We start from the raw sequence: 26,654 nt of genomic DNA, 5'->3' as shown, positions 1-26,654 counted from the left end.
CCGTGAAGGAAGCCAGCCATGATCACTACTAGAGAATATGCTGACTTCACTCCCCGTCATGCTGCCAATTCTTGGAGTATACTGAACCGAACTAATCAAACATGCAAAAATGAAGCATCCCATATCACTCTGGTTGCCACGTGGTGCGTAGACTAGGTGGTAGGTCGTAACTATATTCATGTCCACCATGTAGGGAAAGATGGGACGAAACACGCACCACAACACATAACTATGGGACTTTCTGGTGTTGACTAACGACTTTCTTCCCCCTAACTAACCAGTGTTGCTAATACTGATTGTTCGTTGCCTTCTGGCGGCCTATAGTTAGCTAGTTTTGACTACACCATATTGCCTTTTCAACGACAATACTTACGGAGACATCTTGTTGGCATCATTGAGCATTTTCACACTACCCAGAGCTCACTCACCTTCGTAGAGTAGATCTCACTGGCATTACCTGAAGCGAATGCCGCCTGAATAGAGCTCTCTTCCCGCGAAGATCTCAGAAGGATGAGGCTTCGACCCGCATTGCGGCCTTGAATTTGGGTACCTAAGGTTCCAGCGCAGCCTCGTTTAGCTCCCACTAACCAAGTCATCTCACTATGTACTAGCTCAAGCTAAGACGTGCCGCAGGTAGATACTGTACAAATAATAATGCGGTGGCATAGAACGCATTTCGTTTCCCCAAATGAGACTCTGAAGTATGGACACACATAATTAGCCACGTGGTGTCATCGTGTCTATGAAATGAAACAAGATGATCCACTCAGGGCAAGGCTGAGTCTCATATCTTTCGGTTTGAGTCACCAAGAGGAAGCAATAATAGGAGGAAGCGATACCGTACAACATATGGCCAACAAAGTAGACTCTGGATGAGATTGATATGCAGGATGGGGGGATTCTTCGAATCAGTAATCCGTACCTCGCATCCTTTTCTCACAAGGCTCGAGACCAGCTGGCGGGATCTCTTTTCAAATACCCAGCATAGTTAGTTATATTGATCTCGATTAGATCGGCTTTGAAGGGAGAGGGTGTTGATAAGAACAGCTCAGTTCCGGAGGAATTAGACAGCTGATGATACAGCGATGTGCAGCCTCAGGCATACTAAGTAGAACAACTCATCGATGCACCGTCAAGTTTCAACTGGCATCGCTTCTACTGTCGACTTTTTTTCAGCTTTATCTTGTCGCATTTGCCATCGATTCACAATGGAAGATAATTGAGAATATCTTTCCGACTTAAACAATAATAGTTAACGCCCAGGCTACTCGGCAGCAACCGTGAAGCCGGCCCGGAAAGCTTGATCCATGGTTGGAGTTCTCGGCCCATCCCCCGTTGTTCTAAAACACACCCCTCTTCCCACCGCCTTTCCAGCAACCCCACCGTGATAGAAGAGAGCCCCTGGGACGCCAACACATCTCCTTTTCCCTCCCCTCTTCTTCAACCAACGTTTCTTTTCCCTCTTTCATTGCCCCTCCCGGTGCTTCTTCCTGCGTGGCTATAGCTGCACATTACATATCATATTGGGATCTGATATCCTTAACCTGCCTGGACCCATTGTCATCGGACCGTCCAGTTGTCTGTCGTTTCTCGACACCGCTTTGTACAGCTCACTGTTCACGGGTCTAATCTCCCTTCGATTTACTTGGCCCCCACAGGTTCATTGATACGTCCAGAAGTTTGACAAGGATCTTCTTCACATTAAACAATAAGCAACATGGCCGACCATCACGATGACGAGCTCGCCGCCACCAAGACGGAAGGCTTCAAGGTCGGAGAGAAGAAGACACTAGAGGAATATCAGAAGCTTGGTAAATGATGGCCCTCCTTTTATTTGCTACCCTGCCTAGAAAGACGTCATTTCACATTATTATTCCCTTCTTGGGAATATGTATCCCCTCTCAGTAAGCTTGTCTATTGGAAGAGCTACACAGCCAGCTACTCCAAGTGACTAGCGACATTTCAAGCTCTCCACTTGTCTCCAACTTTCCTATCGGAGGCTGTCCATATTCTCAGAGTCATCTGTAGAAGACCTTGACACTGACAATTGACCTGCTAGATGCGGATGACGAAGCGCTCAACCGATGGAAGGCGTCTCTGGGTCTGAACACCGGCAACACAATTGCAGACCCTAACGATCCCAGAAAATGCATCATCAAATCCCTGGCCCTCGAGACTGAAGGACGCCCTGATATTGTTGTCGACCTTACGGGACCCGGTGCCCTCGACACGCTGAAGGACAAGCCCTTCACGATCAAGGAGGGTGCCAAGTTCCGTATCAAGGCCGTGTTCCAGGTCCAGCATGAGGTCCTGAGCGGCCTGAAGTACCTTCAGGTCGTCAAGCGTAAGGGTATCAGAGTGAGCAAGGATGAAGAGATGCTGGTAAGTCTGGATTCGCCTTGGTCTCTGGGAAACTGGAGCTGACAAGCGAAACAGGGAAGCTATGCTCCAAACACTACCGACAAGCCCACTTATGAGAAGAAATGTAAGATACGAGATTCCCTTGCGAGCAAAGAAGTGTCGAGATTAACGAATTGCAGTCAACGAAGAGGAAGCCCCTTCGGGCATGATTGCCCGAGGACACTACAACGCCATCTCCAAGTTCGTGGACGACGACGACCACACACATCTTATGTTCGAGTGGTCTTTCGACATTGCAAAGGACTGGTAGGAGATTGTGATTACGACCAAGTTTTCAACGAAGAAAGAAAAAACCATTTCGTCCCAAACAAACCTCTTTTGTTTTGTTAGCGATTTACCTGACCCAGCGACCACAACTCGACAGCTCTGCAGCTCGATCGAGGAACAAATGATCGCCATTTAATGGCGAATTTCCAAGAAACCAAACCAAGTCTTTGCTCGATACAGATATCCGAATGATTCTCTAAGATGTCAATGCTGTCTATAAAATGCCCTTATACCGAACTCCACATATTGCATTAAACCAGGGGTATCATAAGAAGTAGTCAATCACAGGGCTCTGTCCGTCCTTATTCTGCTGTGCTTGCTGCTCGCTGCGATGGATGTCGTTTTCCGGAGCTGCGTCAAAAATGTTGAAGAACCTTTCACCCGAATCGCTTACTTCGAGGACACTGGCGAGGTTTCCACATCTATAGCAGTAATTGGGTGCACTCCACACCGTGCTGAGACGATCGTCGTATAGGATCTGGTACCCTTCCTGACACAACTGATGAGCCCGAAGAATGTGCGACATGCTGTTAACTTCGAGGAATTTCCGAACGACCTGGGCACCAAATGTATAACCCGCACCTCGCGGAGATAAAGAAAATTCGTCACGTTCCGTATCCGGATCCGACCAAACCAAATCAGCCATGGGTCCCTCATGTGGTATCTCCCGGAACCGGTCGATGATCTTGATTTGATCTATAGAGTGGATAGACGGTGAAAGGCCGCCGTGCACGCAGAAGATCTGGTCATTGATGACGACACTCAAAGTGAGGAAATCAAACATATCGGTGAAATAATGCCAGACATTGGCATTGCCATATTTTCGAGCGCATTCCGTGTAGAAACCGTATGACTGTGTGACACCTCGAGACTCATGATTTCCGCGGATCAAATGAACACGTTGTGGGTATCGTAGCTTCAAGCAGACCAGCAGAGAAATTGTCTCCACACTGAACAACCCACGATCGACATAATCCCCTACATGCTGTCAGTGAACAATTCGGCCGTCATCTTTCCCTCAAGAAACACTGACCCAGAAAAAGGTAGTTTGTGTTGGGACAGAAACCGCCTATCTTGAATATCTCGATCATGTCGAAAAATTGACCGTGTATATCTCCAACGACAGTTACCGGAGCAGCAATGTGGACAACGTTACTCTCCTTCATCAACAATTCCTTCGCTTTGGCGCATATTGCCTCAATGACTGAGTCTGCGAGGAGTTCTTTCTTGTAGAGCCGTTCGATGCACTCATCTAGGTCGATACTAGCTGTAACATTGTCAGCCTCGGTAGACAAGCATGCGGAAGAGCACCATACATGGTAATCCGGGCATCACGACAGCGTTCTGTGTACCGTGGTGGCGGTGGATTCAGAGGGCAAGGAGGCGAAAAGGTAAGCAAGCACGGGACGAGCGAGCGAGAGTTATCGGGGCAGCAGAGCAGTAGATAGATGTGCTTGAGCGGTGTATGCAGCTCTCATTATGGCCCGGGACAAAAGGCAGCTGTCAACAGGTCCCAGACAGACAGAGCAAAGAACGTGCAGGTCAGTCGATGCCGCGGCGCGATCTGGAGATCCCACGCACAGTGGAGTTCGCCTCTGGAGTTCCCCGAAGCTGCTCCAGACCGCCAAGGCTGGTTTTGGTCCCTTCTGCCCCGCTCAACCGCCTGCTCTATTGGGATCCGGCCGGAAGTGCACGTGAACAGCTCTTTGGCTGGGGAATTTCATCGAGTCTTTCCCCTGGAATGATCAAGGGGTTTATATATCCAGTTGCTCTGTTACTAATACTTTGGACCTCGTATATATATGATTTTCATCAATGCTAATTGAATGACAGAGGCGTCCTTTGGCCCAGCGTCGCTCCCGTTCTTTGGAACTGAATTCGAAGTTCTCCACATTTAATTTAAGAAAGCGACACCTATCGCCGGAGAAGCTGTGCCTGATCTTCTAGATAGCACTCTTTTCCCGCAGAGATCAGCAGGCTATATTGTTCTGCTTTCTTAAAATACTCTGCCATTTTTGTATCTCACTTGAATTATGCTCATTCACTACTTGCGTCAAGTTTACGAAGGGGATCTCCCGCTGAAGTATTGGATGTCTTGCCATTGACTTGCTTAGGTATCTTATATCCATTATTTTCTTGTCCTGGCCAATGTTCTCAAAGTGCTATTCCGTCACTCTTTGCACGAGCTATCTTTGGAATACCGATATTGTTGCCTGGCATGGATCCATATCCATCTCCCGGGGAGGGCAAACCTCTGTTCCAACAGTCTCCTCAACAACGTGGTGAACTAGGGCACAAGGAAAGAAAACAAAGACCTAAGCTACTTCACAAGCGACCTCCATACAACCCTCAGTTCCATTCAGGGAAAGTTGGACGCAATGAAGGGCCACGGAGGATTCCTGGATCTCAGTCATGTTTCAACTGTGGCTCGCCAGGACATTGGGCTCAGGACTGCCCGGGGCCTCGAAAGACAGTCCCAAAGTGAGTGCCGTAGGACTAATGCCATCAGATATTGCACGTATATATTGCTGACACGATATCAGTGCTGTTGATGGCAACCCTCGTCCCTCAAAACGGCAAAAGATAGGGGAGCCGGTCGTTACTCGTTATCCAATATCAGATCATAGGAAGCAGCAGTATGGAGCGCCATATATGTATACTCCGCAATCACAAGCTCAGACTAGCTACATGCCATATGGTAGCTACCCTCCAACGCCAGTCTCAGCACACTCCCAGGCATCAAGCCCATGGCAGCAGTGCCCTCCGTATCCTTCTCCCGCTCAGCCTTATCCGCAGTGTGGGCCATACGGGTTGCCCACGCCTATGGCTTCGGCCAACTCTCAGTTCCCGAGCCCTGTTTCGGCCCATAGTGGCCATCAATATCAGGGTTACTTTCCTCCACAGCCACCGCAGCTTTCTTTCGGCAGTGACCAGAAATCTTCCTGCCAAGGCTATAACCACTATTCATCAACACACCCCATGTCTGGACAGCCTCGGGACTATCAGCCTTCCTGGGATGACACACCATATACTACGCCGCATTCAGGGCCTTGGACTGAAGGAATGCAGTCATCGGATGGTTGGCTTACATCAACTTCTTCTGAAGGCCAGATCAGTAAGTTATGATGGATAATTGTTAAGCGATTGGCTAATGTAATAAAGTCTGGAGGCCGCCCAATCCTGTTGCCCGGCCCCTTTCGTCAAGGTTCTTAGACTTCGACGAACCTCTCCCTTTTGCGACTCTAGAGCCGGGTATATCAGTTTCGAAGTACATCCTGAACAAGTTCCCAGCAGAATTTGAGCGTCATATTCGAGATACAGAAGACTGGCCGTCTGTCATGGATGACCCTATTTTCCGCGAAATTCAAATGGACTGTCCATTAATATCTATCAAGGAACTCATCTCCCGCCGCGAAGAAGTTTACGCAACTCATAATGTTAATGTTATCAACGAAGCCGAAGAGGGCGAGATTTCTGAGAAAGCATCGAAGCACGATTCTGGGCCGGTTGTAGACGATTTCGATATCACAGATGATGGACGCATTCAGGTTAGAAAAGAGAATGAAGACAGACGTGCCTTGGAGTCTTCGCGGGAATACGCTGAAGACTCCCCAGGGATCAACAGAGGGCCAAAGAGGGCCTTTGATGAAATAGAGTCCCTGGATCCCGATTGCGGTTATGATAGGGACTTAAGTCAGGAACGGAACTCCTTGTAAGTGTTCAGTGACTATTGAAGAGTGAAGATTGCTGACAGTCTACAAGACCGTCACGCAAAGGCACAGAACGGGGTGATCATTTAGGCAGGTTTTCCCGACAACCCAACCAAAGAAATGCATCCGATCATAGACATCCCAAACGGGGAAATGACTTCCCTAGTCAAAGCTACCACGATCGAGGGACTGATTCGAATGGTCCATCACAAGGAAAGAAAAGGCCAGGAGACACCCACTTACCCACATGTCATAATAATCCACAAGAGAAGCCGCAGCAAAGAGCGCGGAGATCAGATCTGCACCCTGGAGATGGCGGACCGAAGTTTCAACCCTCCACACAATCACGATCTGGAGCGAATAATAGGACACGGCGGAACGATTCTCATGAATCAGGAAATGATGGGCCGAGACGACAAGAAGACGATGTGCCCTCCAAATCTAAGCGGAAACGGCCCCAGATAGAGTCTGCTTACAGGTAATATATGCTTATGCCATTCATGGTTATACTTCCACTAACAGAACTAGTCGTCGATGGTGATTATCCATGCTGAGCAACCGACTATGGAATACAGCACACAGTTTCTCCGCAGTTTCCAGTCGATATCACACACTCATGAGTTACTATGTTAATATGTCATTTCTCTATCCGAGCTATGTACATTTGTTTTGCCCTTGCTTTTGCTTCTTTCGATATATCGTTTCGAGGCGTCGCTTCCCCGCTTCTGCCTCGGTCTTAGTTCCAGTGCTCAGCTGCCTTTTCACATTAACTTGGCAGCTGCTTGCTGAGATTCCAGTGGCCTCCAAGACTTACTTTATCCCAGGCAGTCATTAGTTTTACCCCTAGTCCTGTATCCGCCTCGCCTTCGATTGAAGAGAGGACATGCCGGCGTCAGCCTGATACCTTAAGCCCTATCTGGTTTCTCGGGTTCCACACCTCTGGCCAATCTAGCTACGCAGCAGGTAGGTGCTGTAGAACCATGTTATCTATGAGGAGTCGTTTGCCCAGCCCTTTTGCCGGACTGTAACCCTCTTGTAGGAATCCAATCCGACGGACTATGAATATGTTGCTATGCCATCACCCGGACGCATGTGGGTGTTAAAGCGATAGCTGCCACTTTTCTCGTGATAGACGACGTTGCATTTGGAGAATGTGACCGGGGAATAGCCCCTCAGCTATACGATACTAACTTTCACTCTCGAACATGGCTGTTTTGACGGTATCTCACATCCGCAGTCCGAATTCTTGCATTTAGACTAGGTTATTAGCGCCCACTTTTCATTATTTATTTAAATTCTAGAGGATTAAGAAAACAGCAAATTAGTCTATATATCATCTATCCAGCGAACTTGAAATGTTTGCAGCGTAAATACTATCTCGAATAGTATTAGTTCTGTTTTCAAATCAATTCTCCCCATTAGTATAGCAGTTGACTATAATCAGCATCATTATTATATATTTCATCTCCAAATTCTCTATACCATTTTTCCTTGGATCCGGAAAAGGAAAGAAAAGAAAAAGGAAGATATATACAGAGCTAGCTAGCTGGATGGATGGATCACTGATTAAAGGTTAGAAAAGGCCTCGATGCATCATGTTCATGGACATCTTTTCTTTCATATTAGATCGGACCTTCTAGATTCCGGACCGTGAAGGACCGTGTCCTGCCATCAAGCCTTGCGTCTCTCTCTCGTCTTCAGAGTCGGTTTCTTCCTCTTCATCGGAATCGGTCTCCTCCTCGTCCTCGTCCTCTTCTTCTTCCTCGGAGTCCGTCTCTTCTTCTGACTCGGTCTCTTCTTCCTCTGATTCTTCCTCGGACTCTTCTTCCTCGTCGGCAAGCCACTCGTCTAGTGATTTGTTCTTTCGAGCTGCTGCCGCAGCGGCGGCAGATGTGCCGTTTTGTCTCATGCGGGCTGCGACGCTTGTTCCGTGCTCTTTTAGAGCTTTGTCGAGGCGTTCACCGGCGGTCAGGGTCCGTTCGGTGGGTTCTGGTTTGGCTGCATCTTCCCGTAGGCGCGGGTCTGGTTCGTTTCCAGATTCGACCCAGTCAGGAATAGATTCGTAGCCCGACAGACCATGAATACCGGCTTCCGGTCCGACGACGAGAGTTGATGAACCGATGAGTAGATCTTTGCGAGTCTCTGAGGGACTAGGTGCGTGTGGCACAGGCTTGGGAGCCAAGAGCAGCAGACTGGCTAGCTGCGTTGAGGAGGGATCCGCTAACAGGGCTTTGTAAAGTCGAGCCCGGTCACGGAGGTCATAGGAGGTATCATATCGAGCGAGGAGAAGGACATATCGCCAAAGAAGTGTTAGGTTGTCTTCTTGTTCTGGCTGTTTTTCCGTTTCATCGCCGTTCTGCTGTTCTTCCTGTTCTTGGTCTTGAGTATCGGTCCACTCGTTGCGGATCTCTTCGACGGGAGGCTTGATCTCCTCTGGAGGTTTGGCTTTGCTTTGAGGGTATTTGCGTAAGAGGTGCTGAAGGTACACCTTGGCTCCTAGAAGAACAATCTGCTGTTTTGCAACCTCCGATTCGTCTGCGAAACCCCGTACGATAATTCGTAGGACGTCTGGGGCAATACTGTTCTCCTCTGATTCGTTGCTGGCGAACTCACCGACTAGCCAGATGATCGAGGCTCTCGCCTCGGGGCTCGTAGTCGTGTCGAGACTCTTCGCGAGCTGTATGATTGTATGCTTATGGGACAGCGGATCTTGCTGAATTAGGTGACGGATGACTGTCAAGGATTCAGAAACTAGAGCCTCGTCTGGACTAGTCACTAGACTTAGAAGCACATTGAGGCAGTGGTCGCCGGTTCGACTGTCGCTCTGCGCGCAGCGTCCGATGGCCCGGACACTCTCCTTCACTAGATCCACGTCGGGCCCTCGTGCAAAGTGCTCCAGTTCGCTAATGATGACACCCTTCAGGTGCATGCCGCAATAGGGGAATATTATTGTTAACACCTCGAGCTTCAAACGCCAGATGTGCGGCGGGTCTGCATCATGCACAAGAAAATGGTAGGCGTATCTTGCGAATAATCTCGGAGCTTCCAGCGCTACCGCAACAATATTGTAGAGCGCAACATGCTGAATATCCTGTGGGCTGCGGACGAGAGCAACAAGAGGGCCAATAGCAGACTCCAGATACTCAGGTGTTCCCAAGTAAAGGAAGCAGCGGACAACACTCAGAATGACAGCAGAATTGCGGCTCTGGAGGAGTGGCTTGCACGCTCGTAGAAACAGTTCCAAGTCACGGTCCACAGAGATGACTTCTTCACCTGTCTCTTCTCCTTGGTCCTGGGGATCCTCTTCTTCATAAAACTCTTTGGTCGCCTTCTTTCGGACTTTCTCCGTCTTCCTAGGGAAGCACTTCCGGCCATAAACTGTCAATAGCCGTAGCGTTGCAAGTTGGCTCCATTCATCCATGTCAACTAACTTTCTCACAAGACTGTGGTAATGTTTGTGGATCAGATCAATCCTATCGGGACAGACGTCCATAAACGCAGCTACCGCAGGGCCAACAACGAAGTATTGGGCGTCACCGAGCAATGTGGATACATATCCAACCAGCTGCGGCAGAGTATTTGGATCCAGACGATAACACTTTGGGATAGCCAGCGCAGCTGCCTTGCGGACGTGAGGACTCATATCTCCGCAGCCGCGCTTGATGGCGAGCGAGACAATCTGACTGACGACGGGCACCCTGATACCCGACATTGTACGCAGGGCCATGGATCGAACCTGAGGGTTCTGGTCCGTGAGCGACTTCTGTATCGCATTGATAGAGAGCAGCGCCAGATCGGGTTCGGCTTCTGCATGGTGGAGCAGGTAGATGTAGACAAGCTTCTTCACTTCAATATTCGGGTTTGCGACATTCTTGACAACGGCGGAGAAGAAAGGGAGACAGGGTTCCGAGCGGTACATCAACTAGATTCAGTATTCAGACCGTTAATGGATGTCGAGACCAAACAATACGGGGCAAACGCATACCGAAATGACCCTCCGCATCCCGTCCAGCACTTCTCGGTCATTGCGGCTCTCTAGGAGCTTTTTGATATGAGATACGGTAAGACCCCGAGCGGAATAATTTGGCTTTGCTATATTTGCAGAGCCAGCCGACTGAGCCGCTTCCAGTGTGAGCTCTCGAGCTGGAGGCACGCAGGGATTATTAGCAACCGGGGAAGCGCTGTCGACGTTGCACGCGGACGCGCAAGAACAGGACCAACCGTACCTGTCTCCAGCATCGAAGATATCCTCGAAATAGTCTCCATGCTGACCCGTATATGCCCAGCAGGGCGCCTTTGTTGGCGGCGTTGAAGTTGTCGTGGACAAGAAGAAGCACGAGAGCTTGGAGCGTCTTTCCACGATGAGTTGCCGAGTGCATCGGCGGCATCATACTTAAGCGTCCCGCTCACCATTCTCCCCGCGGCCCCTCTTCCAACATCTGCTACAACGCTCATTACTTGCGAGATCTTACGAATGTTGCAATCTTAGCGAGTTCCATACGATAAGATGCAAATACTGTTGGGCCTACTATATGGATCTCCTTTAACAGTCTCAGCTTTCCCGCTAAAGAACACGCAGCGGTGCCAATGACCAGAGAGCAAAGGATATATTTCTCAGATCTAATATCGGATTTTCTAGCATCCATCATACATAATGAGGCTTGTTCAACAGTCTTACTTGTATGCTCGACACGGGATCACTTCCTCGAGCAACTGTCGGGTTGCATACATCCACTACACGCCGCATCTCCGACGAGCCTGGAGCAGCAGCTTGAGAACGATGAGCGTCGCAGTTTCGCACGAGAGCCGGACCATCCGTTCCTCAGAAAGACGATTGGGCTCCTGGCGAATTCAAGAAAAATCAAACTAGCTTTCTGCCCAACAATCGAGCATCTGCGCGCGTATCTCTCCGGTCTACGTATTACAGACAACAAAGGCTCAAGGACGGACAATAGCAGCAGGCCGCTGTTAGCAATTGTCGATCTTGTAGCTCTCCATGCTACATCTTCCGAGTTCTCTGCCCAAGGCTTGTCGAGGACTCTGGCCCTTGCCGTTGAGGTTTCTGCTAGGGAAAGTCTCGATATAGTCCTCTGTGAATGTAAGGACGCCCTAGATCCTCAGAGCAGTGAGCGGGGTGATGGCCTCTGGAATGTCCATGTGCCATTACTCAGTGGTACCACGAGATCCAGTGGTGAGGGAGCTGGCCGGTCTGGAAGCAGTGTACCTGTGAAAAGCATCGCACAAAGATGGTTTAATTTTGAGCAAAAGAAACAAATGTCAGCAGAGACTTGATGGATATCACAACACAATAGGCCATTAAACGCCATATCCATATCCCAGGTATCTATGTATATCATATCACATCGAAAGAAAATGGGTATCCTAGACTAGCCAGCCAATAAACTCCAACTACCTTCCAGCGTGCCAAAAAGAAATCATAGACACTTTTCCATCTCGGTAATGTAGAGCTTGATGTGCGACTCCATCTTCAGATACTCGTCATGCGCGCTGTGAATTTCACGCTCGATATTTTCCTTGAGATCCGCCATCTGCATATATGTCAGCTGTGTCTCAGACAGAAGAAAAAGACAGTGAAGCTTACCTTCTTTTCAGTCTGCTCGATTCGTATTCTCCTCCGTTCCATCTCGCGTTGTTTCTCTGCGCGTTCTTCACGAAGCTGTTTCTGGATATTCCGCAGCTCTTCCATCCTTGCCTGAGCAATCTCTTGCTTCTCCTGGCTATTCTTCCGCAGCGCCTCTATCCTCTCGTTCCATCGGGCTAGCTGTCTTTGCAGTAATTTCTCTGTCTGCTCCACCTCCCGAACATTGTTTCCTCTCTCAGAGATGGCTTCCCTGTTCCGAACAGCCCTAGCGTCTTCTTCTTCTTCCTTTTGGAGCTCGGCCGAAATATCCTCGAGAAGTTTGGCGCAGGCGTGCACATCGTTTGCGACGACATTGAATGTATCTGCTGAAGTCTGCAACGCTCGCAGTCTCTTTTCCATAGAGTCAATATGCGCCTTTTCACGCATGAGATTCTCCGAAAGTTCGGTTAGATTTTGCTGAAGGGTTGCAGGGCTCTGCAGAACGTATGGCCTCAGTTTCTCAGCCTCCTGCCGGCTGCGGACGACCTTCTCCATCTTTTCTTCGAGCAAGGCTTGCCGTCGGGCCTTCTCTGCCTTCACTCGCTCCAACGTCTCTGCGACTCTTTCCTGACCTCGCCTCAACTCCAGCAACCGCGCTTTCAGCTCATCGTTCCGTCTGACCTTGTCCTTCACTTGGCCCTCGATCGCTTTCTGATTCCGCTTCATCTCCTCCAGGCGTTGTTCCATCTCCTGGTTCTCCGCATAGAGCGTCTCGATTCGCGCCTTGGTTCCCTCTGCTTTGTTGAAATGCTCATCGATCACGGCCGTCTGTGACTCTCGAAACCGGACAAAATTAATGAGATACGAGAAGATCTTCACGAGTCGATCATGGGTCGGCCTTGTCAGATCCGTAAACGTAAAGTCGTTGACACCGCACTAAATTCCCCCTTGTTAGATACTCTTCGAGGTCTAAGACAAGGTTAAGCGGCAAAATACCTCTATCATCAGCTTTCGCAAATTTATGAAGAATCCCATCAAATTGCGCGTGTCATTAGGCACGATGTCTGCATAGTCGCCGCAAACATCCTCTGCCGCCGCTCTCATTGCAGGGTCGACTGTTTCACGAGTCGTATTCATAAGAAGCTCTGCGAACCATTCCATCACCATCTGGATCTGCTGCGGATTTGGCTTGACTAGATCGGCCGGGGTGAAAGGGACGCCGATATCATTGATACATCCTGCAATCTCCTTGTCCGGCTGGAGTAACAGAATTAGCGAGTGCTGAGCCATCTGAAGGAACTAATACTAACCAGACGCATCAGAGCGTCGCTGTCATCTTCCTTCTTGCGACCGCGACCATGATGCTGGCCACCATGGAATTGCTGGCTCGCCCGGTTGTAAGCCATGGTTGCATAGAACGAAGAACCTTGAACCAAAACCCGCGCTTCGTTAACGACCCGGAACAGCTGTTGCGGTGTGGCTGCACCGCCGACGATAATAATGATGTTTTGTTTATCTATCACGAGAGCGACCGCCTGCCGGCAGAAGAGAGAGACCCCAAAGCGGACTAGCGCCGAGGGGCAGCGCTGCAACGGATGCAAACACAAACTATTGCACGTTCTGCGGGTGAGAGAGAGTCACTCCCAGCACATTTCATACAGCTGGTGGTTAATTCTTATATCGCGGGGTTGGGTTTTGTTCTCTTCCACAGGCACAATGGCGGCGACCACAGAAGCTTCGTCGGGAGCTTCGAAACCGTTCGAGCAAGTACCACCGTAGAATAAATACTCTGCGGGGGATGTCATGCTAACCTCAAGTCCCAGCATCGTGTCGACCTACAATGATCTCCTCCGCTCTGACCCCGATCTGACAATGCCCATCGCGGCCATCGAGGCCTTAGTTCTGCTTCTCACACACTCACCTTCTTCTACTATCTCCGAGACCCTCGACCTTCTAGAGAAATCGACGGACCACTTGAAAAAGTCGATACCAAACCCTATTGCACTGTCCGCGGGCACCGATCTTTTCCAGCGATATTTGATTACGACCCTACAACGACCAGGCCAGCTAGGGCCAGCAGGCGATTTTAACGCTATCAGAGCTCATCTACTATCTAATGGACGGTTATTCATCAAGCGCGCGAAGGAAAGCAGAGACAAGATCGCTGCATTCGGGAGGGGCTTCGTTCGAGATGGAAGCACAGTTCTGACGAACGGTGGCTCCAGAGTCGTGAGTGCTCTGCTTCAGAAAGCGGCTGAGGAGAACAGTGGCCCTTCTGCGGTCCGATTCCGTGTCATCTATGTCTTGCCGTCTGTCCATGGCGATTCCGTTGAGCCCGAGGGTCTCGATACGGTTCGCTCTCTGAGGGCAAAGGGTGTCCCGGTTGCTATGATCCCCGAATCTGCTGTCGCATACTCGTTGGGTAAAGTGGACATGGTCATTGTCGGTGCAGAAGGTGTGGTAGAGAACGGAGGCATTGTATCCCGCATGGGCACCTACCAGATCGGGCTTCTGGCCAAGGCTATGGGCAAGCCATTCTATGTCGTTGCTGAGAGTCACAAGTTTGTCCGGTTCTACCCGCTGGGACAGTACGACCTACCCATTGACCAAAGCGTCATTGAGTTCAAGACGGAAGAAGATATCGATGCGGAGAAGCAGAAACCTGCACAGAACGGCAGCAAAGCCCCTGAGGACAATTTCAACTCCGAGGAAGAGAAAGCTGAGCACATGAGCGCACTTCTCAACGGTGCCCCTCCCGACAAAGAGAACAGCAAGACAGTCCGACGCGACGCTGTCGACTTTACCCCACCACATCTCATCTCGGCTCTTATCACTGAGAGCGGAGTGTTGACACCCAGCGCTGTCAGTGAAGAGTTGATCAAGATCTGGTTCTAAACCTGCCGCAGTCGATACTACATAACGTCTGGGTAGGTGCTGGTCAGGCGCACTCCGGAATCGTTTGGTATCTTAAGTCGAGCCGAAGAGATGTCTGCAGATCTATGGTCTGAGAGAAAGAAGATTTAAGAAAAGTGTTGCGAAGCTTATCACCTATGCTGGCCAGGCGCCGGCAGCTATGCGGTTTGAAATCTATCCTGGTCGCCTGGATTTCAAGATATGATACCCGCTTCTAGGGCTCGCCAGTGCCGTTTCCATGATTTTCCAAGTTAGAAACATTACCTCGTCATAACCATATACCTGAGGCGAGACTACCGTCTGTATGCTGATGTATGGGTAATGTCTTCGGATCGGATCGTGATCATCATTAAGGTGTGAACGGCGGCAAAGAGCCGACCAAGAAAAATATTCTAAAAATGTCGTTTCACTCCTGAGTCCGGATCTACTCTATTCTATGACCGACAACAGTCTTGTGTTCCGGAATCTTACGTCATGAGTCTAGATAGTTAGCTATCTTGGGATGTGGGCGGGATACGCCACAGGATATCAGATCTTGGCTTATATTTATTTTAGCGTTTCCCCAAAGCAAACCAAGTATGGAAGACGATGACAGGCAAAAGGAGGCGTTGACACATCAAGAGTTATTTCAGAAAATATCTAGTTCAAATTCAATAAATATCGGAAAAGCTATGATGATCCGTCTTCGATCCATCCAGTACGACCCCGCTATAGAACTCCAAAAACAAATAGATTGTAAATCCACAAGATAAAAGATTCATTGCCATCATTCATCCATCCATTTCTCATCATGTCGTTAATCTCATAATCAATGTGTCATTCTCTCACTCCCTGGTTGCCTCTTACTTTCCCAATGGAGTCAAGGGTCCCCCAACTCGTATGTGCTGCTTTAAAACGATCGACTTCTGACCCATCATATGCCTCCAGTCCATGTCTAGGCATCATAGATCGATAGACGTACAGCGAATGGACGCGCAGACGCCGAGATATTGCGCGAGGTTTCGAGACTTCGTAGTCGATAGCCCTCACAGTCACTATCGATCGATAAGAGGATACGGGGGATCTCAAATCTGATATCGCCAACCTTCATGTGGTCTTGTTCTTCTCACGCAGGTTGGAGCGTACTGGGTTATTTGTCGACCCATCAATGACGTCCTCTAATATGAGAGGGATTCCCTTTTTGATATAGCTCCTCCCTTCGCCTTCATCGAAGTTGCCGTGATCTCTAGTTTATAGGGAGTATCATCGGAGAGAGTATGCGAGTTTCATGCTTCCATACTTCATGTCGAATGATTCGCATATCTTTTCACCAAAGGTGGGAGCCACCGATTGGTAGCTTGTTGTCAGACCGTCTGATTAAATTGACGTCTGCCTGCTGGGGCAGATTCCATGATTGCATCTGTATAGGCGATAAAGTCATGTCGGTATTGTAATCCATAAGAGGAGATACAGAAGCGAATGCATAGAGAAGTATATAGCCAAGAGCAACGAAGACCCAGAGTGCGGCCATATTGTGTTTTGTTTTTCTTTTTACCAATCAATAGATGATAAGTATGATATCAACAATATTCAGAGGGTAAAACAGCAGTATAATGAATCACTGCTCTGGATATTCTTCAAATCATCAACGAGGGGTTAAGTTCATTGAAGAATAAAAAAGAGACGGTGTGCGTGCAGTATCGACTTGACCGATACTTTATACATCAACTACCGCCGTTTGGCACCACCACACTGGCGGGGCCCTACGTATGGTAGAAGTAGGATTAACTTAGGCGAGGTGACTAAACTACCTAGCACCAAGTATCTACGTGGCTTGTCTCACGCGAGAATTCCCGCCCGATGGGTATTATTATTATTATTATTAAAACTGATCTTGTGCCAAAGAGCGGGGGGTTTCGGGCCTCCGAAGATGATGCAGAATTCTAGACTGGTTCTATGCATCTGAAAAAAGAGGAGTCATCGGTTCTCCGGCACTCTCGGACAGGCGCGGAATGGGATTATGTGGAAGATTATGTGTGCAAGAGAACAAATAAAGTAGGGACTCTGCGTTTCTTTTTCAGCTAGGGATTGGCGATCAGTATTATTCGCATGCGTTGTATTACTCTCTCTCTCTTGCTACTAGTACTTCGTATAGATATACCGGATTAAAACCGTTGACGCACTATCTTACGCAGCGGTGTCAAACTCACTGGCCACATCGCCCGGCGGATCTTGGGGTGGGGCAGAAGAAAGTCAAAGAGGACACAATAACTAACTAATGAAGATTTATAATAGGGGAAAGACATATAGAAAAGGATAGAATGGAAAGAAATAATACGGTAGAAGAGAAGAGGCAAAAATAGGTAAGAGTCCGGATAGTCTTCCGATGATGATCAAAATCTAGCGGTGTAAGTTTCACGGTAGATCCCCGGAAAATCCTCTACATATCAGATTTTCTCCCGGCAGCCACACCAGTCAATTAAACTTGTGACCTGCAGTAGAAACTGGCCCACCGGAATCGTAGACTGTCTATCCGAGGCATCTGATCTCTTTCTATTAGAAGTATCATTGGATAGATTGACAGCTAGAAATAGTCTAGGTAATATGTGAATGTGAATGAGACCTTTCGGGAAAGATAGTACGGAATAATTCCACTGGAGGAGTCGCGTTCAGCTCAAGTTGACTGATGGCCAATATTTTTCATAAAGAGGCGAGAGGTGAGCTCTCTATAATAACTAGTTATTCTTGTGATATATTCTCATTCCCAATTTAATTTCGATGGGCTCTTTACTCTAAGCACATAAAGACCTACACATGACATGGAATATGCAGAATAGAATTTACTTCCTAGTTTTATCGCTATAGCTTATAGAAACATAGACTGCTTTAATAATGCCCTACGGTACCGAAAACTGCTATTAGGCTGTATTTTAGTGATTTCCAGTTGAAGCATAACTGGTGTGAAATCATATACATTCATTTGCTTCGTAGACGAGCTACTCTGCTTACGGCTGAGTTTGGGGCCTTTTCCCGAGCAGACGCGACTAAACGAAATAGTAGACGATTTTCGTCGCGATGCTCAAGACTATGGCTTCCTGGAAATCTACCTTAGACTTGAGAGATCATATGAGCGCAGTCAGGGAAATGATTCGGCTAGAAATACAGAAAGTCAAATATACAACCATGATATGATACTGTTTCCTGGGAATGGATCAAGAGGGAACTTAACAGACGGTAGACGACGATAAGCTAAATGCTATTCATACATTTTGATGAGCCTAATTAAGTATAGGTGTTCCCAGAGGGCGGTTTTCAAATGCCGCGGGTCTAGATATTCCAAACTTGGGTTATATGCAAAGCTATAGACGCGATGATTCAGGGATATAAGTTATGACCAGGATGACTATATATGTAAGAACAATATATGAATTGGACCTGAGAATCAAAGACTCAGAGGAAATAGAATAGCCACGGTGTCGGCGCACGAAGCGTACGTCCAGGTGATCTGTTGTATCATCCGCTTTCATAGAGTTCTCATAACAGATAGAACCTGCGAAACCCTTTAGATCCAGATTCTCTGTATAATTAGGAGATAAATATGGTTTCAACCCCCCTTCTAGAACCAGAAGCAAGCAAGCAATCAAGCAGCCTAGATGTACGGTATAAGCTAGGTAGTTCAACAGACCATACTTAAGGTTCAACACATCGGCAAGTAGTATCCGAGAGAGTCGTCATTGCTAACCGGAATAACATACAGTTCTGAAGAAATCACTAGAATATAGTGGCAAGCTCTCGAGGTATACTTTCCATCATTCGATCCTTCTCGTTTCCAATACACACTCAGATACCATACTTGACGTCCAACTGTCATCGTCCAAACTCAAAATAACGCTCGATGAGAAGATCCGCAACGATCCGGCATCTCCATCCCGGTTCCTGACAAGGGGACCATGTCGAATGATCGCTCTCTTGCCATGGAAACAGGATGCGATAATTTTAATTGGCAAGATTGATTCATATATAGGTTTATGCATTTAGCTGCTAACAATAATAAAAATTGATGCGTATCACGATCTCCAGGAAAGAACAATACTATGGACAGGCTAGATAGAGCGTATGCGCGCAGCGATTGCGGAGTCCTTTAGAAAATAAATATTGATTGTGAGGATCACTTGTAGTATCTTAACTGTATACACTCAGTTCTAGTACAAAAGAAGGAAAACTGACAGTAAAAGAGGGAGAAAAGAAAGGAATGTGGTGCTTTCAAATATTAAAAAAGAGAACAGTTTAAAGCAAATGCCCCCGCGCGGGATTGACGCGAGCCTCGTGGAACAACACAGTGTTTATCTCGTTACTTAGTCAAACTTCAAGAATTCTGATCAGTTTTGGTAAATTCGTACAGTGCTATGTTCTACCACTGAGCTACAAGGGCAATTGTATCAAAAAGCAGAATGATTGGCGGATACTCGATAATTTTTTTTTAATTATCTAGTTCGCAGTTGTCATATCACACACACCGAAATAATTAAGACGGAGTGCGCCGGATGACGACCATGGTACAGCCTTATACTTACTCAATGTTATTCTCCATCTGCACCCCACCAAGTACCCTACTTTCTCTACTACTGTACTACGATCAGGAAAAGTAGATGAGGTCATGGATATCTAATCTAATTTCTCTGAAAGTCTGTGGAAGATTAAATATATATATATATACATACATATATATATATGTTCTCCTTCTCTTGATGTTAGCCTGCGTTCCATCCCTACACGCACCCCCGCATCCCTGCAAGCGCGAATCCGATTAATGTTTACCGAGCAATACCAAGACGCTGACTGCCCGCTGTAACTTGGACTGTTTGCGCCTGAGGCCTTTTTTCCTGAAAACCCTCCTGTTGACACATACTTGGTCTCTGTGAACCTCTCTTGAAGTTATCTCGACCTCTTCTCTCGAGGCATCGTGGTCCGATTTAACACATTGCGCGCCCAGTTCGTTGAGAGAGAGAGAGAGAGAGAGGGGCAAAAATGGACGCAGCGCCATTGACCACCGCTATTAGTGAGGACTATAATGACAACTCCAGCCCGGAACGAAGAGAACGAAGAGAATCTCTCTCTGAGAACGATAATGGGGCTACCTGGTCGATAAAGAAGCTGCTAAGCCGACATGCGAGCCGGAGATACCGTACGCTAGAGAGGCGAGAACCCAATCGACTGAGGAAGAAACCATCCTACAAGAAATGAACGAAATTACCCTCGATATCGCACGTCTGTGACGCGTACGGAATCAGGACTTTTAGGACAGGCGCGGTGACGATACGCTCGATGCAAAGGACGCGACCGCTGGCGGTGACGAACTTTGTGTGTTTTTGATGTTGCATAAATCCGGTTTGGAAAACTCTTCTATAGCTGAGATTTTTTTATATAGCTAGATCTTTTTTTTTCTAGCGAGTCAGCTAGATGTGGTCGGTCTGTTTGATTTTCATTTTATGGGAAACCAATATTTTATCTTGACACCACAGCATCGTCGGGTCGTTGCTTCTTTTCCAATGATCACGCATTCTGCGGCGTTCCAGTGGCTATTTGAATTCAAACATCTTTTGTGTATCACTGTGGTATCGACTGAAAACAGAATCCAACAAAGCTTTTGACAAAGTATATAATGATCGCCCTAGATAATCATCACGCAATTCAGTCCGCAGGGGGGTTTCATAGAATGAATGGTAGAATCAAGTTGCATAAACGCCCTCTATATCATTGAGAGAAAGATCGATATCAAAGTGGTATCATAAATTTTCCAGCCACAATGTCCAATTCAACAATCGCTGTGAACAGAAAGCATCTCATATATGTATGTATGTACTTTAATTGATGGCCGTATTACCCATCCAACGCAATCATTTGAACTCGCCAAATTCACCATCGTCGAAGCCGAACTCGTCCTTCTGGCCCGCCAGCAAAGCAGATTGAGGCCGTGGTCTCCTTCGCTCAGAACGGGTATCCCTCGCAGAGGGAGGCGGTGCCAAAATAGGAAATGCGTTGCTGTCGTCGCCGCTGTTATCAAACACTATACCGGTCGCAGGACCAGGAGGTGGCGGAATGGAAAACAGTGCCCGTTGGTCATCTTCCTGACCGGTAGTAGAACTGAAAGTATTCTTAATCTCCGCTGATCGCCGTTTGCTGCCAATGTCCACAGTAATCGTCTGGCCGGGTTTCAGACTGTAGTCCTTTGACAGGGCCTTCTCCGGCTGCGGTTTTGATGACGACGATTGTTTGGCGCCTCGTAAGCCTGACCCGGTAGCTTCAGTGCTGTCCGAAAAACCGAGGACTTTCCGTGCTTCCTGGAGAGTGACACCGAAATCAAAGGCTTCACTTCTATCCTCGAAGCCGATGCCCAGCACTGCCTTGCGTCCTTCTCCGACAACACGGATAGCAAAGAAGCGCGACGAGTCCAACACATGCTCTACCGCCTCTGGGTCCGTATATGGTGCCGCAGCAAAAAGAGCTCCACTGTCTGCATCTTCCAACACAATATCAGTCTTCACTTGCTCCTGTTGCTGATCACCGCCAGCGGTGATCGGGGCGGGGATGGCGGTTTCGAGAATGCGGAGGCGGGCCGTGAAGATCTGCCGGCTCTGTCCAGTTCGAGGATCGGGTTCGGTCCATTCCGCAGCCTTATAACCTTTCATCGAAGTCAGGGGTGGAATGGCGTAGACATGGACGGGACGGGCGACGAAGAGGACGCGCTGGATAGCATCCGTGGGGAGCTGTTGGCCCGTCGCGGGGTCGATGAGATTCGACATCGTGGGAGACGGGAAACCCGGCCGTGTTCAGGCTGCAGATGGTCTGCAGGTAGATATTGCGGCAATCCGCTCCTATCTTCCGGAGCAGATACAAGGCAATCGATTCCAGCGATCCGGAGAAAGGTACTAGATAGTGCAGCAAAAAGTGTCGAGCCGACAACTTTACAGTTAAGCTTCCCGCCTCGTGCCTGGTGGGGCGGTGGGTTAACAGCCAACTAACTACAACCGCTCTTCGAGACATATTTAAATATTATTGATACCTTAGGTAGTCATTCAACAGTACCACAATCGCTCTAGTCAAGTGTCCATTTCTCTTTCCTGGAATTATAAGACGAGAGGAACCCAGCAAATATTTACCCCGTTGTCAGAAACGCCAGTGATGGCATCTATAGTAATGTCATCGTTCAGCAGATCCCAATCCCGATAACTAACTCCCATATCAAGACAGACCTACGCGCATACCCGACATTATTATTATTATGCCAAATATACGTCAAAGAGATGGTTCACCGTCCCCAGCTTTCGCGGCGGCTTCGCCATCCCCGCCCCTAAGGACGTAACGGGCCATTATTATCCGCAATCTGTCGAAGCCGCAGGAGAAGAAACCAGACGCTGCTCACAAAGCCGCTATTAAATGCGCCAAGAGCATGGCGATGCCCAGGCTATGAGTACTCATAGATCCAGAACTCGCACCGAATTGCACATAGGGACTTTGAACACTTCGAATAATGAAAAGATAGAAAATTGGACCTAGGAAATAATATCCAACATGATCGTAATAATGGAAGAACGTATCGTATCCCCATCTGTAGTAGTTATACGAGCAAGTAGTAGTAATCTCCAAATCAGGGGAAAAACTAGTTCTCTTGGCTTCAATAGTACACACGACTAGCTAAGTAAGTCCAATCTTGGAAAAAGATCCCGATAACTAAGACGCAAGTGTCGTCTGATTTCAAATCTCTCTCGTTCAGAGCTTTGACTTTAGTTAATTGGTCTCTACTCTAGATATGGAGCATATAAAAAGAAAGGGAAAAAAGACCTGATTCCAAATCCGTCCTATGAGACAGGGTATAATTTCCGCTCGAATAGATAATAAGTATCAGTAGCAGGAGGTAATCTTCTCGATTCTCACATCTTCTACTCTGGAGTCTGAGGTCTAGAGCTTGCCCTCCAGCTCAAGCCAAGAACCTAAGCCAGGAAGTGGCTTTCTATTTTTGAGTTCAGCTAGAGTGTAGTTTAATGCCCACGTCTTCTATTATTATTACTCCTTCTCGATCGTAGGGCGCGAAGAATGTCTTATACATTAACTCTAGACCTCCTTGGCGTGCAGAGTATCATAAGAACTGAACGAACAAGCTACAAAAGCTTTTCATCCTAGGTACTGGCCAGCTGCCATGCTGTCCGTATTTGGAAATCGCTAGTATCTAGGTGAGATGCCGACTCCCGAGGTCATTAATATTATTACGTAGTACTTTGCTAGGAACTAAAGGCAAGTTTACTTGTCAGTAGGAAGTTAGGAACAGTAAACAACAAGTACAATGTTACTCTGTACGTCTAGATTTCTATAGAACTCCAGGGAGTTCTGTCATGCGTGTCGATTCTAGAAGATACTGCGTGCCCTCCAAATCTAAGCTGATATGCTCGGGTTTGGTCGGTTTCAGTTAGTAGGAGGATCTAGATGTCTCACTTGCCGTCCGACTTGAAATCTGATGGGGTCAGAACTGCAAAGGGACTTGGCGCAAGAGTCCAATATCGGTGTAGTTCTTCTTACGGAAGACTTCTTCTCCACGTGTTAACCGGTGGAACCAACCGGATCTGACCATATAGAGCATTCTCATGCAAAACATATCTTGAATAAGCATAAACAGCGAGTAAAACAAAGAGAGAAAGCAAAAAAAAAAAATAAATAAATAAAAAAAATAAAACCCAGGTTCGTTCAAAAATATCAGGTCCCTTTCCGTGTAACGTACGGCTGCGGGAGAGAAAAAAAGATGGTCCCGACGAGGGTCGAACTCGCGACCTTGGCGTTATTAGCACCACGCTCTAACCGACTGAGCTACGGGACCGGCCAAGTTGAATAACACATCCGTATAAGATCTCAAGTTCCTCTTGCGGATTTCTTCCCAATCGGGAAGACTTCGTCGACCTACATACCAAACTACCCATGAGAGCATGAGTCACATCCATTTGTCGTAGTTGTTGCCAGCAGTATATATGTGATTGGTGGTTCGTCCGATAGAAGAGTTGATGATAAACTTTCCAATGATGATTTGTTCATTGGGCAACTCGCCACCAGCTCTGAGAATCAGATCAGCTGTTGCGAAATATAAGAGCAATATCCACGCCGATATAAACAGACATGTCCTCTATCGCGTTTTCATCGCTTCTCTTTCGAAGATGCCAGGGAGAAAGAGCATGAGGAAAAACTCCAGTTAGATAGCGGTGAGATAAGGTGCTGTATATCCTTGCGGCAGGGTACGTGCGTGGCGTTCCTGAATGATGCCGCGTCAGGCATCCGTGATTCCAGATAGCCATCAACATCCTTGACGACATTGTGACAAGTGATTTCCAATGGAAAGAATCCTCCAGCAGTTAGACTGTCGCTCTTTTCTTAGGGTGGGGGAAAAATGACACCTGGCTCAGTGGAACCCAGATCATGCAAAGACTCATTGGCCATGCACGAAGTATTAACTACTCTTGTGCCCGTCCCCAAGATCACCAAGTGCTCAAAGCCCGACGGCCAAGCCTCCGCGGAACCTCGCACGTAAAAGAAAAGTCGAATAGCATATACGACCACGTGATCTCTATATTCGTGGATATATTGACGCTGCGCAGGAGTCAGAGGCGTGCAACGAAATCTCAGTGTTGTCCGGTCAAGTCCTCAGAAAAAGCTCAGTAGAGCCATGGCCGTTGACAGAAGGCCGTAATGGTCTGCCAGTATGCATCAGCCTGCGTGCCACTCTCTTGAGGCACAAATGGGAATTGCGACAAGACCTCCTAGGCTGTCGGGGAAGATGGTTACAACATCCATGATTCGACCAAGATACCGAGCTGGCCGAATGAGTACCTGTTCTCGTCATACATGCATTTTGCGGATGGAGATCTATATCCTCTCGAAACCAGTTACATCGTGTCAAACGCCACAGCTCCCCGGGAACGATCCAGTTGCCGCCTTGTTCGCAAGCATGGATCTATCTAAGCTTCATCGGGTGGATCGCTGGTGGCGTTGTGAATGGTAAGTAAGGAATGTTGAAGAGCCACAAACTTGCAGATAAAACCGATGCGATCCGAATCCCCCTTCTCCAATAATAGACGACATCTTGCATATGTTTTGCAGAGCGGTGGATGCTCCAAATGGTATGATGCTTCGGATAGGAAGCAAACAAGAGACAGCCGTCGTGCTGAAATCCTTGTCTATCTTTTTGATGCGGCACTTGCACCGAGGTGTGAGACCCCGGTAATCGCGACAATCCACTTGCTATCTCGGGTTTTCGTCCTGACACGTCAGTGATTGCCGGTGTCCCTCGATTCTTTGCAGGGCTTGACCAAGTAAGTATGAAAGAGATAGATGATTATTGTTCTCTCTTTCTGGTGTTTTTACTTGGACTGCTGCCAAGTGGCAGCTGACTGCGGACAGGGGTGTGAGTGATCTTCTGTACCTGTCGCAAGATGTCTCACATCTGCCAACTTGGAGCCAAATGGACGCAGGAACGTTTCGCACTGGCCGTCTGCCATGGGGTGCCTGATAAAGATTCACTCTTCTACCGATTTCTCTATCTAACAGAGAGAGTACAACTTGCATGCGATGCGATATCAGTGCCATCCCAACGGGTCCCATAATGCCGTCAGCGAAGAAAGCAGAGCGATCCATTTTGCCATTCACGTTACCAGTATACAGACAGAGCGCAGAACAGCTGTTGGAGTTAGCCACACTATCAGTATCTATCATTATTCGAGGATAGCACTCTTAACTATCGATTTCCTGGAGGAACCTTGGAACAATAATCACAACGCTTCTTTTTGGCCTTGGCGGCTGTCCGTCGACCATCGAGACCACCACGTTCCCAGGGTCTTGAACGGTCCACTACTGCTTCTGTTTAGCAGTTCGACTCGAAGCCGCGAGGGCCCACTGTCGAAGGTTGAGAGACATGGAACTTCTTGTGGGATTAGCGGTTCGCCCGCTGGTCGACGCCAACAGCCGTCCGGCTATCCGCTGATCACACGCTTGTCGTTCTCTAGTCGACCCGCTGCTCCCCAGCCCAATACGGGGGGGAGTCATCGTCACACACAAAAAGGAGTACGGACGGAGTAGAGTAAGCCACCAAGGAGTCAAGGACACAAAAAATAATAATGAACTAGTTAGTTAGTATGAAAAGAGAGAGAAAAAGGGAGGGGAAACGACAGCGGGTCTGAGCCCGAAGACTTGGACCTGCACTGGACGACCTGAAAGTCTCTGCAAGGCCCCAACGGCCCCCCGATGAACTACTGTCTGTCTGGTAGTTAAGCTCTCTCCATAAAGAAAACCTGGGTATTATTGTTATTATTATTACTATTATTACTCCTACTACTACTACTATTTCATCTCCCTTGGGTACAATAATAATGATTTATTAGCGCCCCCATCAACGCCGCAAAGCCACTGGTAACTACCGCCGTTTGACGTTATTTTGGGTCTCCGTTTGGAGCGGGCCGGTCGCATCTATTCCCGTTAAGCGACTGCGCCAGAAAAGCCCTCTGGTCCGAACCATCTTTTCCTCCGCCACATCAGTCCTTCGACCTGACAAGAGCCGCGTGGTTAGTTACTACTCCCAGTGTTGAAACGTCCTAACTGCACAACGCTTCATTCTTAGTGTCCCAGCGAGAACAGACCAATCTGGCCCATTGCCAGATCTTTTTCTTCTCTTTTTCTTCTTCTGTCCAAGACTGTCTCGCGTCTTATCGCATCGCGTGCTCAACCGTCACCCATGAATTCCGTCACTT

General features: G+C 48.0%; 8 protein-coding genes and 1 non-coding gene across 9 annotated transcripts; 4 read left to right on the top strand and 5 right to left on the bottom strand.

The window, feature by feature from the left end:
- Positions 1–1,717: 1,717 nt before the first annotated feature.
- C8Q69DRAFT_398135 (immunoglobulin E-set) lies at positions 1,718–2,671 on the top strand (the record flags this gene model as incomplete). The annotated part of the gene is made up of 4 exons (XM_028627800.1): positions 1,718–1,811; positions 2,060–2,382; positions 2,437–2,485; positions 2,541–2,671. The coding sequence occupies 4 exons, from the start codon at positions 1,718–1,720 to the stop codon at positions 2,669–2,671; spliced, it is 597 nt and encodes a 198-aa protein (XP_028487588.1).
- Positions 2,672–2,953: 282 nt separating this feature from the next.
- On the bottom strand, positions 2,954–4,020 carry C8Q69DRAFT_442119 (Metallo-dependent phosphatase-like protein; the record flags this gene model as incomplete). The annotated part of the gene is made up of 3 exons (XM_028628815.1): positions 2,954–3,666; positions 3,722–3,955; positions 4,005–4,020. The coding sequence occupies 3 exons, from the start codon at positions 4,018–4,020 to the stop codon at positions 2,954–2,956; spliced, it is 963 nt and encodes a 320-aa protein (XP_028487587.1).
- A 402-nt stretch (positions 4,021–4,422) lies between these two features.
- C8Q69DRAFT_496241 (hypothetical protein) lies at positions 4,423–6,939 on the top strand (the record flags this gene model as incomplete). Its single annotated transcript, XM_028632251.1, has 5 exons — positions 4,423–5,169; positions 5,232–5,803; positions 5,851–6,400; positions 6,451–6,876; positions 6,921–6,939. The coding sequence occupies exons 1-5, from the start codon at positions 4,907–4,909 to the stop codon at positions 6,937–6,939; spliced, it is 1,830 nt and encodes a 609-aa protein (XP_028487586.1). The 5' UTR covers positions 4,423–4,906.
- A 1,095-nt stretch (positions 6,940–8,034) lies between these two features.
- Positions 8,035–10,664, bottom strand: C8Q69DRAFT_397619 (adaptin N terminal region-domain-containing protein; the record flags this gene model as incomplete). The annotated part of the gene is made up of 3 exons (XM_028627784.1): positions 8,035–10,320; positions 10,384–10,541; positions 10,625–10,664. 3 exons carry the CDS (start codon positions 10,662–10,664, stop codon positions 8,035–8,037), a joined length of 2,484 nt encoding a protein of 827 aa, XP_028487585.1.
- A 68-nt stretch (positions 10,665–10,732) lies between these two features.
- Positions 10,733–11,824, top strand: C8Q69DRAFT_155271 (hypothetical protein). The gene has a single exon (XM_028625591.1). It carries the CDS (start codon positions 10,986–10,988, stop codon positions 11,688–11,690), a length of 705 nt encoding a protein of 234 aa, XP_028487584.1. The 5' UTR covers positions 10,733–10,985; the 3' UTR covers positions 11,691–11,824.
- On the bottom strand, positions 11,344–13,576 carry C8Q69DRAFT_155003 (kinetochore protein Nuf2). Its single transcript, XM_028625590.1, has 4 exons — positions 13,290–13,576; positions 12,976–13,236; positions 12,001–12,915; positions 11,344–11,947 (listed from the first exon to the last, which is right to left on the bottom strand). The coding sequence occupies exons 1-4, from the start codon at positions 13,383–13,385 to the stop codon at positions 11,834–11,836; spliced, it is 1,386 nt and encodes a 461-aa protein (XP_028487583.1). The 5' UTR covers positions 13,386–13,576; the 3' UTR covers positions 11,344–11,833.
- Positions 13,577–13,626: 50 nt separating this feature from the next.
- On the top strand, positions 13,627–15,172 carry C8Q69DRAFT_154836 (putative translation initiation factor eIF-2B alpha subunit). The gene is made up of 2 exons (XM_028625588.1): positions 13,627–13,742; positions 13,803–15,172. Exons 1-2 carry the CDS (start codon positions 13,696–13,698, stop codon positions 14,872–14,874), a joined length of 1,119 nt encoding a protein of 372 aa, XP_028487582.1. The 5' UTR covers positions 13,627–13,695; the 3' UTR covers positions 14,875–15,172.
- A 5,596-nt stretch (positions 15,173–20,768) lies between these two features.
- C8Q69DRAFT_442114 (hypothetical protein) lies at positions 20,769–21,674 on the bottom strand (the record flags this gene model as incomplete). Its single annotated transcript, XM_028628814.1, has 1 exon — positions 20,769–21,674. The coding sequence occupies one exon, from the start codon at positions 21,672–21,674 to the stop codon at positions 20,769–20,771; it is 906 nt and encodes a 301-aa protein (XP_028487581.1).
- Positions 21,675–23,666: 1,992 nt separating this feature from the next.
- C8Q69DRAFT_t28 lies at positions 23,667–23,740 on the bottom strand. Its single transcript has one exon. It is a non-coding gene; the product is annotated as a tRNA-Ile (tRNA).
- Between the last annotated feature and the right edge of the window lie 2,914 nt (positions 23,741–26,654).

The sequence above is a fragment of the Paecilomyces variotii genome, assembly GCF_004022145.1.
Source record: "Paecilomyces variotii strain CBS 101075 chromosome Unknown C8Q69scaffold_2, whole genome shotgun sequence".
In the NCBI taxonomy this organism is placed as follows: domain Eukaryota; kingdom Fungi; phylum Ascomycota; class Eurotiomycetes; order Eurotiales; family Thermoascaceae; genus Paecilomyces; species Paecilomyces variotii.
Note: the sequence above shows the minus strand (reverse complement) of the source record. Positions and strands in the feature narration are given on the sequence as shown.